At 43.2% G+C, this 19119-nt stretch overlaps 2 protein-coding genes across 4 annotated transcripts in view; both read right to left on the bottom strand.

The window, feature by feature from the left end:
• Positions 1-357: 357 nt before the first annotated feature.
• CD200 (CD200 molecule) lies at positions 358-18601 on the bottom strand. 3 transcript variants are annotated; one of them, XM_026493123.4, is made up of 6 exons: positions 18210-18601; positions 14647-14728; positions 10758-11078; positions 8133-8405; positions 6052-6159; positions 358-1634 (listed from the first exon to the last, which is right to left on the bottom strand). In XM_026493123.4, the coding sequence occupies exons 1-6, from the start codon at positions 18219-18221 to the stop codon at positions 1627-1629; spliced, it is 804 nt and encodes a 267-aa protein (XP_026348908.3). In that variant the 5' UTR covers positions 18222-18601; the 3' UTR covers positions 358-1626. The 3 variants fall into 3 exon arrangements, with proteins under 3 accessions (XP_026348908.3, XP_026348919.3, XP_026348928.3); XM_026493134.4 differs by lacking the exon at positions 14647-14728; XM_026493143.4 differs by lacking the exons at positions 14647-14728; positions 18210-18601 and having other exon boundaries at positions 8133-8400; positions 10758-11080.
• Positions 18602-18706: 105 nt separating this feature from the next.
• Positions 18707-19119, bottom strand: part of LOC113251245 (OX-2 membrane glycoprotein) — a 30721-nt gene continuing 30308 nt past the window's right edge. Inside the window, exon 6 of the mRNA XM_044381958.3 lies at positions 18707-19100. Within this exon, the coding sequence (XP_044237893.1) occupies positions 19097-19100 (4 nt within the window). The 3' untranslated portion in view covers positions 18707-19096. The remainder of the gene's footprint in view (positions 19101-19119) is intronic.

The following is a 19119-nucleotide window of genomic DNA, read 5'->3' on the forward strand; positions in this document are numbered from 1 at the left end:
GCCTGATCTGGCAGTTGAGATTCCAGGCAGGGCGGTAGCTCTGATTAAATTCAAAACTGTAGTAAGCTAATCAGTTTGCAAAGGTTGGTATCTAAAAGCAAAATCAAAAGAGCATATACAAGGAAGTGCTCCCAAATTGACCAGGTCACGTCCAAAGGACCCAGTCACCAACTTGACAGAGCTCCCACTGCCCAGATCAGGGATATCTGATTTGTGACTTTGTGATAATCAGAAACGTTCGTGGCATCTTTTAGTGGGTGAGAGATAGAGGGGAGAGGAGGGTTTCACACACAGAGGGAAAATCTAAAGATTATCATTAATGCCCACATTTCCCCAAAGAGTGTCATGCGCCAAATATTTAGATTTGACACTTTTAATCATTCAGTATCTTAATACAAATATAAGAAATAATACAGAATTAAATAACATGAAAAGCTTACTAAATATACAAATATCCAATTCAACAGTGAAAACAACTTAAGCTTTAGTTCCTGGGTCACTGAGTAGAGATCAGAAAGCAAAAGACACTGAAAAAGTCACTAATTTGGTCTTGTGATTATTAAGAGTTCAAAATTGTTCCACTAGTTAGAACACTATATTTAGAACAAAGGGATTTGTAAACCCATTCATACCTTCTCTGCTATTATGAGAAGTTAACTCATGGGAAAAGAAGCCAGGAGGGAAAAACATTTGAATTGATTGACTGTTATTCAGGAAACTTCCTAAATGCCTGTTTTTATTGTATCATATATCTTCTTGTGAGTTCACAATGACTGATATAGGACTGGATCTTATTATAAGTCAAATGGGACAGGAAATGCTTTTTTAAAATGTGAGCTGCTGGGCTAACAATATTTATTCTTCTACACAAGTAGATAAGTAAAGTTACGGTTGTCAGTGTTATTTTGCAATGAATTCAGTCCCATATTCATTGTGGTAAACGTTAAGTCACAGAAGGACATAAAGAACAGCAGCGAAACCAAGGGTTCGAGAAAGACCAGTTACTAACAAACCAGTCAGCAGGTAGTGGACTGCCACCACCACATGAGGAGGAAACAGACTCGTGGACCTAAGAACAATATGGAAGAAGAGATGGAACAGCAACAGAAAGGTAAAAGGTAGTCTTAGAAAAGTTCTTTGGTCCTTAACACCTTCCCGTGTTCTCTTTCTCTTTTTCATTTCTTGATTCCTTTTTTCCCTGGAATTACATCAGTTTTCAGGGCAGAATGGCAAACTATCTGGTCCAACGTCCTAATTTTCTGGATGCAGGTGTGGATGCTCATTGAGATAAGTGATGAACAGACGGCCTCAGGTGGAGCCAGAGTCAGCCTCTGAGTCGTGGCTACTGAGTCAAAGTCCAGCCTCCTTTCAACAGCGCAGCACTGCATTGCTTCATAAAATCAAGTCCTACAACAGACTTGAGAGGTAAAACGACTTCCTTTTGGAACCCCCACAAGCACGGGGTAGCTTAGATGGCAGTAGGAAATCTTGAAATTCTTAGGTCTTTTATCCCTACCTCTTCTGCTCTTTAGGTCCCTCAGAGAATTATTCTTTTCCTCCCGCCTTCCTCCTGAGTCAGATTCAAGTAGACCAGGGCGTAACTTTTCAGGGTTCTGTGTGATTCCTCTAGGGCTCTGGATAAAAGAAAGATCAAGATATTAACTTCAAACATTTATAATGTCTATCCTAACACATTTGAAGAAGATACATAACAGAAGGGTCAGTAAGCATAGAATACACCGGTGGATATTTCATTGGCAAAGATTAGGACATTCCTGACCCAATGCGATGTAGGGAGACCGTGACTTTTTCCAAGGGACATAGGTAATTCTAGGAAATAATGTTTTGCAGAATCACTTAGGACTACAAATAAAAAAAAAAATTTTTTTAAAGTCAAAGAATTCCAAATAATCTACATGTATTTTATTTATAAGACCTTGAGCTTTGTTTCCTGTGGATACTAACTCGCTGGACATTGGGCTGGGGATGGTCACAAAGTAGACCCATGGAGGGCCTTTCCAGGGCTACCAGATTCCTAGCACCTATTCTGAAGGGATGTGGACCTCCCCACAAGGCACGGAGTCAGTGAAGTCAAAGACCTGGGATCTTATCTTGGTGCTACCTCTCATTCTCTGTGTAACCTTAAGTAATTCTTAGAAACCGTAATGTTTTAAACCTGCCAAAATTCCAGTATCTGATATCTGTGGTAAAAGACACAGAACAGCTCAAGCAAGAATGCCCAGGCTTAAGGTTCTGCTAGCGAGTGACTCTGTCATCCGGTCATGACATTCTGAGATGACGGATGGCATCTGCCCCCATTCAAGGGTAAACTCTTGTAGAAAAATATGTTGGAATGCAAGATTTCTCCCAGCAGTTTTTACCTAAGCAGTTCAATAAAGGTTGCCCCACACTTTTCTCAATAAAACACCCCATTTCTTCTGCTTGGAGCTATGAGGAAACTGTGGTAGGGGTGCTGGACACCACCCATCCAGCCTGCCTCAGGGAGACATAAGTACAATCATGCGAAGCAAAGATTCGTATTATTTTAGGAACAAATACTCTTTGTATTGTCCTTCTAACTAGTCACCAATTTTACCATCATAAATTGTTTATCGGGCACTTTTGTTATTTGATATAGTACTAAACTTAAAACAGAGAAAATGGCATGATTCCACCCACGGCATAGTGTTTTATTAATACTGCCATTATCACTGAAAGAGCCCACTTACAGGTTACATTATTATGAAGTGAAGTGAAAGAATTCAGGGTAATTATACAGATAATGTGAGCAAGGGAAAAAAAACCCACTTTGCTATGAAAGGGCTAGACACTTGAAGAAGAAGTGAAATTTGGCATAATGCATTTCATACGAATGTCTAAATTTTCTATTGTTTGCCAATTCTGCCTTGACTCAATCAAACAAAAGAAAACTTGTACTCAAAATAAAAATTTCAAAAACTGAGGTGATCAGCTGTCTATTAAGATCTGCCCCAAAGTGAGGTTAGTTTCTGAGAAGCATGTGATCATTGGTGGGTTGACTAATGAGAAATAAAAGGCTATTCTCCACCCCAAATTTAATTTCATTGTAGTAGAGATGGAAGGGGCAAATTTATGACATCAACTGTGTTTTAATAACAAGAACTATTATAGAATGGCGGAAAATTTCCCTAGGAAATTTTATTTTATTTTTTCACTTTCTATTTTAGTAATAAAGTGCTGGATTCACGAAAGAGAAAGAAAAGAGGATGTTCTTTAAAAACATATCAACCTATTATCTTACTGTTGCAGTCTCATGGGAAGTCACTACAACGATCCCATCAGGAATGCTACAAAGAGAAATTGCCTCTAAGTCATCATACCTTCCTCCAGAGTGTGCCTTTAATGGGGAAAAGAACACCACCATTCTCTCTGGTTTTAAACAGAATCACAAGAAAGAGAGACTCTACTTTTTCTACAAAAATAACATTATTATTAGAGCTCACTCCTCTATCCCAAAACTATGCATTTGCTTGTGCTTTTGTGAGCAAAGAATAAGTGGTTTTGATCTAAAAATAGACTTTGTTGTTTCTGTCCTTATTTATTTAAGGGTCGAACCGTACTTAACTAGATCTGTTTTACCACTGAGAGGCTTCCTGGAGAGGATTCTTTTCTACTCACATTCAGTGAGTTCAAGAATTAATTCATCCCTCCTCTCCTTTTTCTCTCTCCATGAACTTTGAACACAAGCACACGCGCGCACACACACACACACACACACACACATTCGGTCCCCCCTCTTCACTTCCTTCTTTCCAAACACATCATCATTGTTCCAGTCACTAGGTACAGACAGTTGGTATTATTTTTGACTGATCATGTTTTCCTGCCCATCCAAAAGTTTTAGGTGTTCAGGAGATAAGGGAAAGAAAACGAGAAGAAAAAAAGAAAACCCAAAGTACGGGTAAGGACAGATAGGAAGCAAATGTAGTAGGTCCTTTCACTTTCGTCACAAATTGATAATCAGAATTTGTTAAAGAAATTTAAATTGTCAACATCTTCTATGGTTTTCTTCCATTTCTCCCAACTTTTTGTGTAACTTCAGTTTTGGTCTTGAGTGTTTAAGTCTCCAGCATAATCGACACTGAGTTTTACTAGTTATTTAAGTAAATGGGACCAAGGGATCTGGCTGTTAAAAATATTTGAAACCAGCAAAAAATTCAGTCACCCAAACTATGCCGCTGAACATTCAATGTAATTAACTCATTTGGCCGTACGTCAAGAAGACATTGTCGGTAAATGGCAATCCCAGGGCTTGCAAGATTCTAAACAGGTTCAGGTGTTTATTTTTATAAATGAGTAAAGCCTGGAAACAAAGATAAACTGACTCCCTTTGCTTCAGGAGCTGGAAAGGACACTGAACAATGATGTTTCTCAGAAAACCCAAGACTTACTTAATGAACAAAGGACAATTATTTTGCAAATGCCCCATTCTAGTGGAATTTACCTTGGGCTTGAATAGATTGTATTATAAGATTCTTGTCGAACAGGGACTTTTTAAGATGAATTTGAACACTTCATACTTCTTTCCTCACACTTTCTAAACGAATATAGCACTGACAGCAAGCAAGGACTAAAATACATGCAACCCAATAGTTCCTTTCAAGCAGGACTGAGAGCATGATAGCTGGAAGAACATTCTGGCAGAGGTCAGCAGACCAAAACCAGGGTTCTAGTCCTAAGCCTGTTGTTAACTAGCTGTGTGACCTTAGGGAAGGAAGTCGTTTCCCTCCCTGGCTTCAAGGCCTAATGGAAAGAATGAAATGTTTGGACGAAGTGAATCAAACAGCCTTCTGCGTGTGAACGCTCTGCAGAGCACTCATGAATTCTATGGGCTTATGTTTATATGCAGCAACACGATCTGATTGGTAATCTCCTCTTCCCACAGGACAAATACTTTTATCTACTTTTTCAAAGGGGTCATTGACACTGATGATTTGTCACTTTTCTTATAAAATCACAAGAATTAATGTGGTGTTTATATAAGGCTTATGCAAAATTAAGTGTTCGAGAAACCTAGAACATGAAAGATAGCTTATGATTTAACTTTAAAAAACCAACAGTTTTTTCCTTCCCTATCTTTCAGTCATCTGAGATGGAAAAAACTCCCATATCAGCCTTTCATCCTGGGAAATCCCCATCGCACACACCATAAGCTGAAGCTTTGTATTAACTTTAATAAATTATGCACGGCCTTCCGAAAACAAAAAAATTCAATTCTCTCTCTCTAGCTGACTGTTCTTGTTTTATAGCGTCTCATTTTATAGTTTTCTCCCAAGGTTTTAGACTCAGCATCTACGAGGTACTGAAATTACAGAAAGAAGGGAATTGAAAACATCACTTTGAAAATCCATCCATCCATCCATCCATCCAACCATCCATCCAAGATTCATTCACTGTCTTAATGAAAGTTTATTGAGCACTTAATATACATAAGACACGGTAATAGATGTTGTAGGGACAGAGAAAAATTTATAGTCTATAAGGAGAGAATGACATGACATAGTTCTAAGTATGGGTCACCTATACTCTGTCTATAGTGGTTGAGACACAGAGTATAACACAGAAAACACTATTTAATTAGTGAGTATACTGGGCAATCTCAGAGTCTCTTACATGGAGTAGCTGGCCCGGGGAGCGCTGTAAAAGGAAAAGAGACTGTCCTTCTCGTTAATGGGTAGAGGGACACAGTGTGGGTGCTAAGACTTCTTTCTCTGGTGTTGCCATCAGCGGACTCCACAGTGATCGGATAAACATTTTCCACATTTCCTCTCATCAACCCTTACTCTCTCAACTTTCAAATAATTAGCCATTAAATGATCTTAGCAAATGAAAAGCAGAAACATCTAGTTTAATGTCCAACTGCCAGAAAATGACCCCCAAGGTGTTCCAAAACACCAGCCAACAACAAGCACACACATTGTTGCCATCCCTTATTTCTATCTTCCTGTGCTCCCGGAGGTGCTATTAAAAAAATCATTTGTTTCCTTCTTTGTACTTCCTGTGATAACTTACCTCGGTCTTGGTTCCGATGACGTTTCCAGTATAGTAAGATTGAGATTAAGACCAGAAGAATGACCAAGGAAACAATGCTTAACAAGAGCGGAACTGAAAACCAAAAGCCTGTAGATGGTGGAGGGGGAAAAAGGAGAAACAAAGTCATAAGCAGAAACTGTTGAGGCAAAAAGTGATAAAGCAATCGTGATGAGTTTTTCCTAGAGTGGAGCTTTCAATGAAAATTATCCTCAAATACATACCTATTGAGGTCTCCATTCATGGTTTGGTTTTGTTTCAATAACATTTAGTTAATAATCTAACCACGTGTTTTCTGTGGTTACTATCTCATAAGAGCTTTGAATGCGTTACTTCATTTAATCCTCAAAACAGCCGAAGAGTTAGGTATTATTATCATCATCTCTCATATAAAAACAACAACAAAAACAACAGAACAAAAAACTGAGGCTCAAAGAAGCTAAGTAGACCCCAAATCAGGGTAGTAAGGGGCGGAACCAAGGCTTGCTCGGAGGTCAGTTTGCCTCCAAAGCACGGAGTCTTTGCCACACAGCCCATTAAAGTAATATATTTACTGAGGAAGCTGTGGAAGATACAGAGAAAAATAAAGGGAAAAATCCTGAATTTCATGATTCCAAGCCCAGCAGTAACTCATCTCTATGTTTTTATTGTACTTCTTCTAATCTCTGTCTTTGTTATTAATCCTCTTTCCCGCGGTCGGTAAAAGCGGCTCCTCCCTGTCGCTCCGCAATCCTACGGCAGGGCAAGAGCTTCCTGACTCGGGGTTCCCAGCATCCTCCTGACTCGGGGTTCCCAGCATCCTCCTGACTCGGGGTTCCCAGCATCCTCCTCACACTTCTCTAACGGGATTTGTCATGTCATAATTCAGCTGAGCCCCTCAGACAGAGATGTGTCGAACTTCCATGGTTCCAGGGCTTGATAAATGCTTGAAGCATGGAAGACTTTCAGGAAACGTGCGCGGAGTAAACGAATGTTATCTAAATGGTGCATAAATGTTACGAACAATGTAAGTCGATCTTGCAGTCTGGGACGCAGACACGTGTTCCTTTCAGGGTCTTGCTTCTCAGGGAAATTTACCCTCTGCCTTGGCTGAAAATAGGATCTCTTCACAAGTGTCCAGATCTAACACCGCAAATCTTTTGCCCAAATTCACCTACATGTTGGCTTTTGGATTTTTTTCGAGTCTTTTTTTTTGAGAACCCCAAAAATGACTACAGGAAATGTTCCCTAGAGGCCACCATACAGGGGAAAGTTTTTCCAGGCTTTAGTGCTTAAAATGCTCCCTGAAAAAAAAGCATCAGTACCTTTGTAGGAAGTTTATTAGTGAAAGTCTCATCCAGAGAAAGAAAACCATGGCTATTCCCAAAGCATCTTGCCTAAAACTGCCCCTCCCTCGATTCTCCCACCCACAAGCCTCACTTCTCGTGTCCCTGAGGCCCAGAGCTAGCAGCTTAGAGAGAAACACAAGAACGCAAAGGGGTCTTGCTCAGGAGGCAATTTGTTGCAAAGGGGTGAGGAAAACCTCCTCAGATCGGCCCCTTTCTTCAAGGCTCTGTGGCCCCTCTTCCACAGTGTAGATGAGTCAAAGCCTTCCTCACAGATGTCACTTTTCCCAGGAAATCTTCCTGATCCCTCCAGTCTGAGCCGATCCTCTCCTCCCTACCCTCAATCCTCCCCACCCTCAGTCCTCAGTAAGCTTTCTTCCTGAAGCATTTCGCACGCAGTTCTATAACTGCCCCTTGGGTAGCCCCCGTAGAACCGGAGCTTTCTGAGCACAGGGACTGAGCCTTGCTCACCGTCGCACTTCGGTCCCAAAGCCCGGCACACAACAGACACTCAGGAAAGGTCAGCGGCGTGGATGGATCTCGGCAAAAGCATCTGGGACGTGAGCAACATACCACAGTTACGACAGTAAAACTGGCTTTACTGGTTTCCTCAACTCTGCCTTTCTTTCCCCACTTACTCCATTGTCTCCCCATCGGCTCCTTGGCTGACAGGCCAAGACGCCCTACGGGACACTTGGCAGCTGCGTGTACACAGAGGCAACCACAGCCTTCTCTTACCTTTATCCACAGTCTGTGCAATGCTGGTCACCTTCCCCAGGTGCAGTACCTGGCAGACGACCTCCTTCCCCACCTGACTCTTGGGGTCTTTGACCTGGAGGATGCTCGTGACAGACGTGGTCCCATTGGGGTGCGAGAGAACCTCAGTACTGTTTTCAATCCCTGACCCAGACACCTTCCAGAAGATCACAGGGGCTGGGCGGGCATTGGCAGAGCAAGTGATATTTAGGTGGTCTTCGAAGAATTTATAGTGAAGGAACACTGTGGGCTGTACTGGGACAAAAAAATGATGGTCGGCCATCAGTTAAGTACCACATTCTCCTCAGAGGATGAAGGAAGATCTTTACAGGAAGACACTGGGGGCTCAGGGGATGAGGTGGCCCATGCAACCCAAACCGGGGCTCCTCACTTCTTCCTGTGTCTAATCCTCTGGCTGGCGGCAGGGAAAGTGGCCAGGACAGCCCTGCAACAAGAAAATCCTCTCTGTAGTTTGTCTGCAGGGAGATTAGCTGAATGGACATGGGAGGTCTTCTTTCCCAATAGTCCAGAGCCTAATTATTCTGTTCTCCTTTTCCAGGGGCAAGGCAGCATCTCTGGCTTCTTCTAGGTGTCCCGCTCATAGTCTGACAACGGTCACCCGTCAGCACTGCCATAGCAGTAGGCTGCCCTTCTCAGAAGCCCAGGGCGGTTTCAGACCAGACAACCCACAGAGGGGCTGCTGCTGAGAGATGGCCTTTCTCAGCTTGGAGCTGGACCAGGGAATGAGACGCATGGAGGAGACTTGGAAAGTCCCTGCTTGGAATATCCACAGAGAATGTAAATTAGAAATTCACTGCTGATAACCAGAAAATCACAGAATGACAGCTGAGAGGACCTTGGAGATCACCTGACGGAATTAAGAGAAAATAACTAGTTACGAGAAAAGCCCATTATTTTAAGTCTAGCTGTAACGCTGTTCCCTTTCAAAAGTCCCTTGACCAATGAATTCATTGTCATTGTGTACTTTCAATGTGCAGTTTATCTCTGCTGAGCAAACACAGGCTGGCTTTCCTGTGGTTGCCCTGGATCCTACGAGATAATTAAAGGGCAGTAGCTAAAGGAAAGCCTGGTCTGTGTTTAGAGGTTCAGGAGGTGGGTGGGTGGCAGTGGGAGGAGGAAATGGGGCCAGAGGGCTGTGGTTTCTTCCAAAGAATACCCAGATTATTAAAGTCAAGGGGCACTAGGGGAAGACAGATGAAAGAGAAGGAAGAGGAGTATGGTTGACATGGTGAGACTGGGTGGCAGGGTTCTCTGGTGTATCGAAGCTATAGATGGAAGCTATAAGGTGTGGCTGGAAAGGATCGGTGTGGAAAAGAACAGGGTTACTAACCAGAAGACTCAGGGGAGTCTGGTTTCCAGGTAAAAAATAATACAAACGTTTATGAGTAAAGGAGGGTAGAAAAGAGAAAGATGAGAAAAAAAGGAAGACTAAAGAAGAAAAAAAGTAACAGAAATGAGAAAAACATGAAACAAGAAGAAAAAAGAAGAAAAGAGAGGAGGTAGGAGGAAGGAAGGAAGGAAGGAAGGAAGAAGGGAAGGAAGGAAGGAGGGAAGGAAGGAAGGAAGGAGAAAAAAGGAGAGTAAAGAAGGAGGGAAGATTGGAGGGAGGAGGAAGAGGAAAAAAGGGAGACAAAGAGACAAAGAAAACAAAAGAAATAGAGTCAAGAAGAAAACCTGACAGAAGATTTTGCAGAGACAACTCCTCATAGGCAAAATAAGTGAAAGCAACCTTTTTTTTTTTTGGCTGTGGCCACACCTCGCTTGCACTCCCATTTACTGATCCTCCCCTTACCCCATGCCCAGTATTCTTGGTGTGCTTAAACTCTCACTTTAACATTCCAGATAACCCTGTCTAAATTTCTTTTTTTTTCTCTGAATTTTCTCTAAAACTACCACTAAGTGTGCCATGCTCCAAAGTTACCCCTTAGTCTCACTTCTCAATTCCTGATGTCAGCTATGTGTCAGTTAAAAGGAAAAGAATCTTGTCAAACTAAGCCGCTCGGATTGTAAAAGAATGTTTATTATCCAGTTAAATACCTAGTTGACATCAGGTATGAAGAGCCTCTGAGGTATGTCCCCTTATCAATCCCGAGAGAACTGTGTTGAAAGGGACCGCCATAACTGGCTCCGGGTAGGCCGATCTGGCTTTGTCTTTAGATCCAAAAAGTTAAAGCTGTTAGAGACCCTACAGATGATCGATTTCATACTTACTGTGCAGATAAATAAACTCTGGTTCAGAGAGTAGACGGGACACTCCCAGGGTCACATGACTGCTAAAGGCAAAGCCAGGTCTGAACCATATCACTACTTGTGAAGAACCCGTTATCCTCACCATGGTCCTTCATTTACTCTTGCTGACAGCACCATTCCTCAGAGCAAAGATAACTCCAGGCAGAGATTCAAGGTAGCCCCATGAACTTTCCAAATAGCCATAACCACTGTTATAATAGACACGAGGGGCTAAGTATCTTCTCATGAACCTTTCTGAGGTTAAGATCCTGAAAAACTAGGCACTACCACCATGTTCCAAACATTCTTGAAAATAACATTTCTAGCCAGAGACAATATAGTCTCAGAGATTCTCACCAGAGAGGGTGAGGCAGGCTGTTCCTGAGATCTTCCCAGAACCAAAAGTATTGAAGAGGCACTTGTAACACCCTTCATCCTCCAGGGTGGTGTTCCAGAAGGTAATGGTTGAGTTCTTGAGTTCCAGCTGGGTGATATTTATCTTGTCCTTGTAGGCAGGCTGGACCACAACCCCATGGTTCTTGCTGAAGGTGACCATGTTTTCTGGGCTAACGGGCTTGACCTTCTGCCACGTCACAATCAAGACTTCCTCGGAACTTTGCAGAGAGCATCTTAAGGAAGCAGGTGTGTTCAGCGGCATTTTTTCATTTTGGGTCACCACTTTTATCATGGAATCATGAAAGAACATTTACATTTTAAAATTTAATACATAAAAATACACATTTTTCTGATTAAAAAATGCAAATTCAAAGTTAAACACAGAACAGATAGAGAAAATTGCAAAGAAAACATTTACCTACTTCCCTGATGTTGCTAGAGAACTGTAAGTTCAAATATGTTTATTCAATCTTTGAGAGTAGCAGAGTAAAAAAACAAGCAAACTCTCAGCAACGGAAATTATGCGAAGAATCCCTGTAAGCTGAAAGTAGGTAAGAATGAGGTTGGAGATGAAAACTGCCAGATAGAATAGAAACATCACCAAGAGTGTTCATGTCTAGAGGTGCAGAAGCAAGAAAGGGCCAATGGACAATTGGCAGAGCGATCCCTTGAAGCGAAGAAGATGTAGCAGTCCTACACATTCCACACACACCCCCGACAGAGAAGGGGCAGCAACAGCAGTGTCTGCCTCTAGGAAGCAGTAGCGAATACAGGAACATAAGGTAGAAAAATGTACCGGACGATGCTTCAGGAGGCTTCTATATAGTACGAGACGTCTTTGACAACCAAATAGCGATCTACGCATTCTCACAATTTTACTTAATGCAATGCAGAATACAAGGCATGACAGCAACTTCCTCCCCCTCCAATGCCGGCTCCTCATGGTGCTATGCTGGACGATCCAATGGGAAATCTTAATATAACAACAACCTAGGCAGACATTTGAGAACGTTGATGCAATGAAAGAAGAATAAACTCTACAAACCCAGGAACTCCTACCAAATGAATAAAGACATCATAAATCAATAAGCTCTTTGCCATGAACAAATGTGGTATCTTCAGAGTAAAAACGAGCCGGCATTGTAAATAGTAGAAATCAGAGTTGTAGAAAATGACAGATACAGAATCTTAATGATTTGGCTGACTTCGCAGAACGGACATCACTGGAGGGTAAACTAGTTAAGTAGGAAAAGCAGGTCAAGGAATTCTTCCAGAATGTGGCACAAAGGGATAAAGATATGGGGAAAAAATTCAAGAGAAATTCAAAGACCTGGAATGTTTCAGCATCAGACCGTTGAGACTTATAAGAAGGGGAAAGGAAGAATGGGAGACAAAAACATTGTAAGGGGCAAAAATGTATTTTTCAAAATGATAAAAGGAACCATCTAAAATAAGATATATTCATTATAAATCTTGATGTTGGGACGCCTGGGTGGCTCAGTCAGTTAAGCATCCAACTCTTGATTTTGGCTCAGGTCATGAGCTCAGGGTCATGGAACTGAGCCCCGCCTCGGGCTCCGCACTCAGCAGGGAATCTGTTTGGGATTCTCCCTCTCCCTCCTCCCTTCCCCCAGGTTCTCTCTCTCTCTCTCTTTCAAATAAATAAAATAAATCTTTAAACAAACAAACAAACAAACAAACAAACCTTTCTGTGCCTAACAACATAAGTGAAAACAGATAAAAAGCCATAGAATTGAAAAGAAAATTTTTTTTTTTTAAGATTTTATTTATTTATTTGACAGAGATAGAGACAGGATAGAGACATCCAGCGAGAGAGGGAACACAAGCAGGGGGAGTGGGAGAGGAAGAAGCAGGCTCATAGTGGAAGAGCCTGATGTGGGGCTCGATCCCAGATCGCCGGGATCACGCCCTGAGCCGAAAGCAGACGCTTAACCGCTGTGCCACCCAGGCGCCCCTGAAAAGAAAATTAAATCCACAAAAATAATGGGACAGGTTTCTATAGTTCCCTCAGAATTTTCACTTCCATATATTAAAAAATATAGATAAAGCAAAAAGTCAAATATAAGGATGTGAAGATTTGAAAAGTGAATATTTATATATAAATCATTATATATATATTATATGTGTGTAACTTTTACCCAAAGAGAACATACAATCTTTACAAACATTGCTCCAAACTGAACTTGAAATTGGGATGCAAAAAAAGCTCTTACCCCATGACCTTGAACACTGTCCACAATGCAACAAATGAGAAATTTACATACTTCTTTCAACTCTAATTACACCAGAAATCATAGAAAGAATAATCAACTACTATAAATGACAATGACAATAGAATGTATTAAAATCCATAGAAATCGATAAAGCCATTTTTCGTAGGAAAATATTTAATCCTAACTTCATTAGGAAACAAGAGAGACTGAAAAATGAATACACACATGTATCCAAATATCCCAGCCCCCCAAGAGATAAAAGGAGTGAATTAATATAGATAAAAGCACAAATTAATGAAATGGTAGACAGCATGTAGACTTTATCAAAAACACCAAAATCTGGGGTTTTTTAAAAGAATAACATACAAAACATGTTGGCTAGTGTAAATAGAAAAAAAAGAAGCAATATCCTCTCCGTGGCCCTTCAATAATGTCAAGGATGAGAAGATAAGCATAGCAACAGACACAAATTGGAACCCCAAGTATTGCAGAAGGATAGCTTTAGGGCGGTGTACTCTTGGTAGACGGGAGAAGGTATGGGGGCTATACCTGCTGTCGGGGTTTTCTGAAAGTTCGGGGAGATTTTGCAGAGCAGCGATTTGAAGACATTGCTACTTTTAGAATGCAGAATAGAAAAGGAACCAGAGCTAGAGTTTTAACTTCTTAGGTGATTTTTCTATTTGACTATGGAAGAAATAATTCGGTGGAAAGTTTACAATTCTCAGATGCTTCTACGGAATTCCGTTTAGATTCCCCCTCGTCCGTTGGTAAAACCTGTGCCATGGATGGTGGGAAGCTTGCCCTGTCTCCACCTGTGAAGGCTGATATAAAGCAACAGCATATGGAAGATGATAGAAGGTCAAGGGTGAAGTGAGGGGTGGCCTCTCATGGAACAGAGGAGAAAGGCCTGGCACAACTAGGAAACTCAACGAATAAGTGGACAGCACAGGCATATGTTTTATATAGGCTTTTATGCGACTCTATATTTCATTATTTTCCGTAGTTTTCTATAAAAGCGGGGCATGCCCAATTCAAAGGCTACCAGATCACCTTTTTTTTTTTTTAAAGATTTTATTTATTTATGTGACAGAGAGACAGCCAGCGAGAGAGGGAACACAGCAGGCAAGTGAGAGAGGAAGAAGCAGGCTCCTAGCGGAGGAGCCCGATGTGGGACTCGATCCCAGAACCCCGGGATCACGCCCTGAGCCGAAGGCAGACGCTCTAACGACTGCGCTACCCAGGCGCCCCACCAGATCACCTTCTAAAAAGGGTATATTCATTCATACTCCCCAAGCATTTCCCTATTTTATAAACACAGGGAATTATACTTAAATAATATTTAAAATTTATTTGACTTGATAGGTGAAAAACACCTTAACGTAGAATTTCTTCATGTCTGGTTTTATCTATGGAAACGGTTTCTAAATATTCGAAGTCTTTTTCTACTTCGAAAATAAAAATGTGGAAAGCAGAAAGAACCACTCCCACTCCTCCAAGCAAATTACATGTTTAAGTAATTCACGCAGACAAATGTTCTAGCACAAACACTGGCCAGATGTCTCACTCCAGAAGTCGTGCTCCTGCACCCCATGCAGGGGAACTGGGTAGCTTTTTACCTTGCGCCCTGCATAGCGTCACTGCTGTCAAGAACCCAATCAGTCTGTAGGCAGACAGACGACAGAAGCGCGTCCTGCACACCTGAAGACAGAAAGCAAAGCAAAGACATGGGCATTTGCATGTGAACAAAAGGCTAAGGAAGCTTCAGTCTCACGACTGCCTCAGGGAACGCGGCGGCTCAAGCCTTAACCACCTATGACTTCGGGTTTGCGGAGGCAGAACCGGAGACTATAAATGGAAGAAATAAAGGAGCATGCTCAGGCTAGGGGAGGGGAAAAGCAGCAATACGGCTCCTCCGTCGTGGCAATCCCTAGCAATTTGAGGCCTTGCTCTCAAAGCCACCATGGTCAAGGGCAAGGTCTCAAAGACGTAGGACGGTCAGGGGAAACAAGCTGCCATAAATACACACAGAAAACACAGCGACTGCAAATGTTAGACAGCATCCACTTCCCAAATAATCCACATCTGTGAACGTTAAAGACATAACTCAGGGGGAACCACTTTCAAAAAGATACGACTGCCTTGAAGTTTGCTGACGTAGATTTCCCTGAAAATTCTGCAAATTTTATATAAATCGCACCTTTTAAAAAACAGTAATGTCTAGGGGCGCCTGAGGCTGTGCAGTCAACTAAGCATCCTTGGTTTTGGCTTCGGTCCTGATCTCAGGGTCCTGGGATCGAGCCCCGCCTGCCAGCTCTGCATTCAGTGAGGGATATGCGTGAGATTCTCTCTCTCCCTCTCTCCCTCCATTCCTCCCGCTTGTGGGCACACACACACTCTCTCTCTCTCTCTCAAATAAATAAATCTTTTTTAAAAAAACAGTAATGTTCTTTTTTTTCCTTAATTGCTTTATTTTCATGTGTCCGGGTAGAAATCCTTGGCATTTTTACATGGTGACATTTAATTGAATGTTATTCTGGGTATCATTTTATTATAAAATGAGACGGTGGGATGTAGACAGATTAACTGCTCTCTACACTAGCCCCATGGATCCATTCACTTGACCTACATGTGTGTGCAGAAGGGCACAGGCAAGAAATGTAACTTTTCCCTACCTTTTCCTATACTAGAGATGTGTAAGCGATGTAGGTTTCTCTGTATTTTTCTTTACCTGAATTTCATGTTGCCAGTCCAAGTAGAGGTAGAGACTTCATTGCAGTCAATATCACATCATCTCTGTCAATTCAACTCCCTGCCACTCCCACACTTCACAATTGTCCCAATCTCTGGCATTCCATCTCCATTCTTAGAGGCTCACACAAAGCCCAGCCAGGGGACAGGGCTACTAATCCTTATTTACAACCATCTAGCCACGCATTCTCTCAGATGGCTGTGTTCCCCTCCAGTCATCGTGGTCATAGGTTTTTGCAACTAAACCTTGTGCTTGGGCAGTGTCTTCACCGATTTTCTTTCGTTCTCCTGATTCCGTGACCCTGGGTTCTCCCTTTGTTGGGCAAAGGGAAATTCTACAAGTTCTCTGCCTAGACTCGCATGTGTCTATCCATCTCTGTTTTACTCTTCCCTTGTCATGAAGAGGCTGGCCTCTTTCCACAGTTCCCCCCAGGAAAGCAAGGAACAGGTATTTTCTCTTCTTGGATTTCAACACCTCTCTGTAAGTTCTATTTACCATCCTCCCAAACTCCCTCCCCACTCACTGCGATCAGAGACCAGGCTGCCTTTTCAGAACACAAGCTTGTGTCTAAATATAGACTTCAGTCAGTCCCTCTTTGCTCTCCCAGCCTAGAAATAACTTATTTCCCCTACGGTCAGGAAAGCTGGTTCTTCCATCACCCGCATTCTTCCTATCTGGACTCACGTATGTCCTTGATTTTCCAGTGTTTAGGCTCTTAAAACTCAAATGCTTAGGTTCTTGCTGTATCAACACCTTCGCTTCCAAAACTAAAGTCTTCTTTGACATTCTAATTCCATGCCATTTTTTTTTAATCATATGCCTCTCTCTCACATGGAAGCCCAGATTCTAGCAAAGATGATGAGGAATGCAGACTGGCTTGGCTCGCGCAGGGAAAATCTGTGTTTTAGGATAAGAAAGCCGATGCACGCCAGAACACAGTGTGTGAGCTGGGAGCCAAGAATGTTGAAGAAGGAAAACACAATGACTGAGGCAAGGGAATTAGAAGGAAAGCCTTGCTATTAAATATATACATAATTATTTCTGGCTGATGACTTGGGGTTAACACAAATATCAGATGTGTGAGCCAGGCAAGTGACTTTACCTCTCCAAAACACAGGCAAAAATAACAGCATCGACCCCTCTGTTAAAAAGACTAAGCAAGTTAGCACATGCTAACTTGCCCCCAGAAGAGTGAGCACTACATAGATACCGTTATTTCATTGGGTTACTATGAGAAGTAAGCATTTAAGCCACTTAATACAGTGTCTAAGATACAGTAAATCCCAATACATGTTAGGTAACTAAAAAAAAAAAAAATTCATTAATCAAATCACATACAGGGAGTACAAAATGAAAATGGAGCAATCCACTTCTACCCCTGGCCAAGAGGGCCAGAGTTCCCGGAGACCTGGTCTTAACCTGACAGCCTCCCTCGGGCAGCTAACTGCTCCTGTCCATGCCTCTTTCCCCTGACTTTCTAGCTGCAAATCGCGCTCCCATCACGTGTCGTCGCATGGACTTGGGAAAATTAACCTGTCTGCTTGTTTCCTTACTTGTAAAATCACATAACACTCCTCGCTGAAGGATGGCTGCGAAGATCTGCAGCACCCGGGCGGGGTAAACAAGCTCCCAGGCCACCATTCTCCTTTGTTAAGATACTGAAATGACTGGCCGTGCGGTCTTGCCAATAAACCATTTATGAAAAAAATAGATACCCTGAGGTATTACTTGTATTTGGAATTTAGTCTTTTACTATTATTCTTTTCAATTTTCCCAATGTAAATAAAAATCCGCTCATTCTGTTTGTGCCATGGAAACAGATTCGGAATAAACAAAATGTCTGTCTCTCTTGGATACCCTGGGGTTTAACCCTGATTCATCTGGTCCTTTTTGGCTCCCAACGCAAAGGACGGAAGGATGGAGAAAGGCCGGTGCATCAAGGAGGGAGCGAGCTCTCCAGCAGGGAGTGAGCCCTGAATGCTGCAGCGGCACCCCAGCTTTGGGTGCCAACAGGGAGCCAGAGCGGCACCAGCCATCCCTTTCTCAGGAGAGCGACCATTGCATGTGCTTTCCTGCGTGCGAGCCGCGGCCGGGGAGCCCACCCCAGCCTGCCCAGAGGACCCGCCGCCGCCTGCGCGCGCCTCCCCGCCCGTACCCCTCGGAGGACGACGATGATCTCGAGAGAAGCGTCTCCGTCTCCCAACACCCTTCCAGAACAACAGGCACAAAGAACTGGCCTGGAAACCACCCTCCGCGAGGCAAAATCCGCTTCTCCGCGAGGTTAAGCATCGCGGCACCAAGCCCAGCGCCGAACCAGCCCGGGGCGCGCCGCAGCCGGACGCCCGCGGCCCTCGCCGTCCCCAGGGCCACCGGCGCGAGCTCGCGCCCCCTCCTCCCCTGCGCCCTCCTTCCACGCCCGGCCCCGCTCACCGGCCTCCCCATCGCCGCTCCCGGGCGCGCGCGGCTGCCGGCTTCAGCTGGAAAGCCCGGGGGATCTCACTGAGGCGCGCGGAGCTCCGCCAGCTCGGGGAGGCGGGCCAGTCCCCGCCCCGGGACGGAGCCCGCGTGGTGGTCGACCAGCTTGCAGCGCCGGCCGCAAGGGGCCAGGCCACACGGGGTTTCCAGTTAAATTCCCCATCTTTAAACATTTCCAGTTCTCAGAGGTGGCGACTGGGGAAACTGAGAAAGCATGGGGCGGGGGGATACACTTTTTCCATTCTCTTTTCACGAGGACAGAAAGGAAACGGGGGTGGTGAGGAGTCATCCGTTGGGCGTTAGCGCCTCGAATGGCAACTTGTGCTGTCAAGCAGGTGTGAAATAGCAGGGGGTGGTGAAACCGACAAAGAACAAAGGCTTTTCTTGGGGGGTCTTGGAATTGCAGTTCGGGGAGCACGGGTTCCGGAAACCAGAAAAGTGCTCTGCTCCAGTAGGGAGAGCAAGGGGTTTTATGAAAAAGAAGGAAGGGGTAATTACATGTTGCAGATAAAGAAAATAAGGGGAAAAGAGGCTAATTTGGTGCTAACCGGGGGAGCCACTTCTGATAACTATTGCTTTGTTGTTGCTGTAAAACTAAACTGTCTCTAGCATGTGTTAACTATCTTGACTGTCTTCAAAGGACCCGCATGCCAGTTGCTGTGTTGAAATTTAACTGTTTGTAAAACTATTGTGGCTTCTGGCTCAGTCCAAGAGTTCATTAGTTGGAAAAGAAAATGAAGCTTCAAGATGGATTCTCTCACGTCCCAGAAACTTTATACAATTCCACACAGGCATGTCAGAAATGAAGATTTTTGAGAAATGTTATTCAGTTTCTCCAGATGTCACCTATGAAAATAAAAAATGT

Source organism: Ursus arctos, unplaced genomic scaffold, assembly GCF_023065955.2.
Source record: "Ursus arctos isolate Adak ecotype North America unplaced genomic scaffold, UrsArc2.0 scaffold_4, whole genome shotgun sequence".
NCBI lineage: Eukaryota > Metazoa > Chordata > Mammalia > Carnivora > Ursidae > Ursus > Ursus arctos.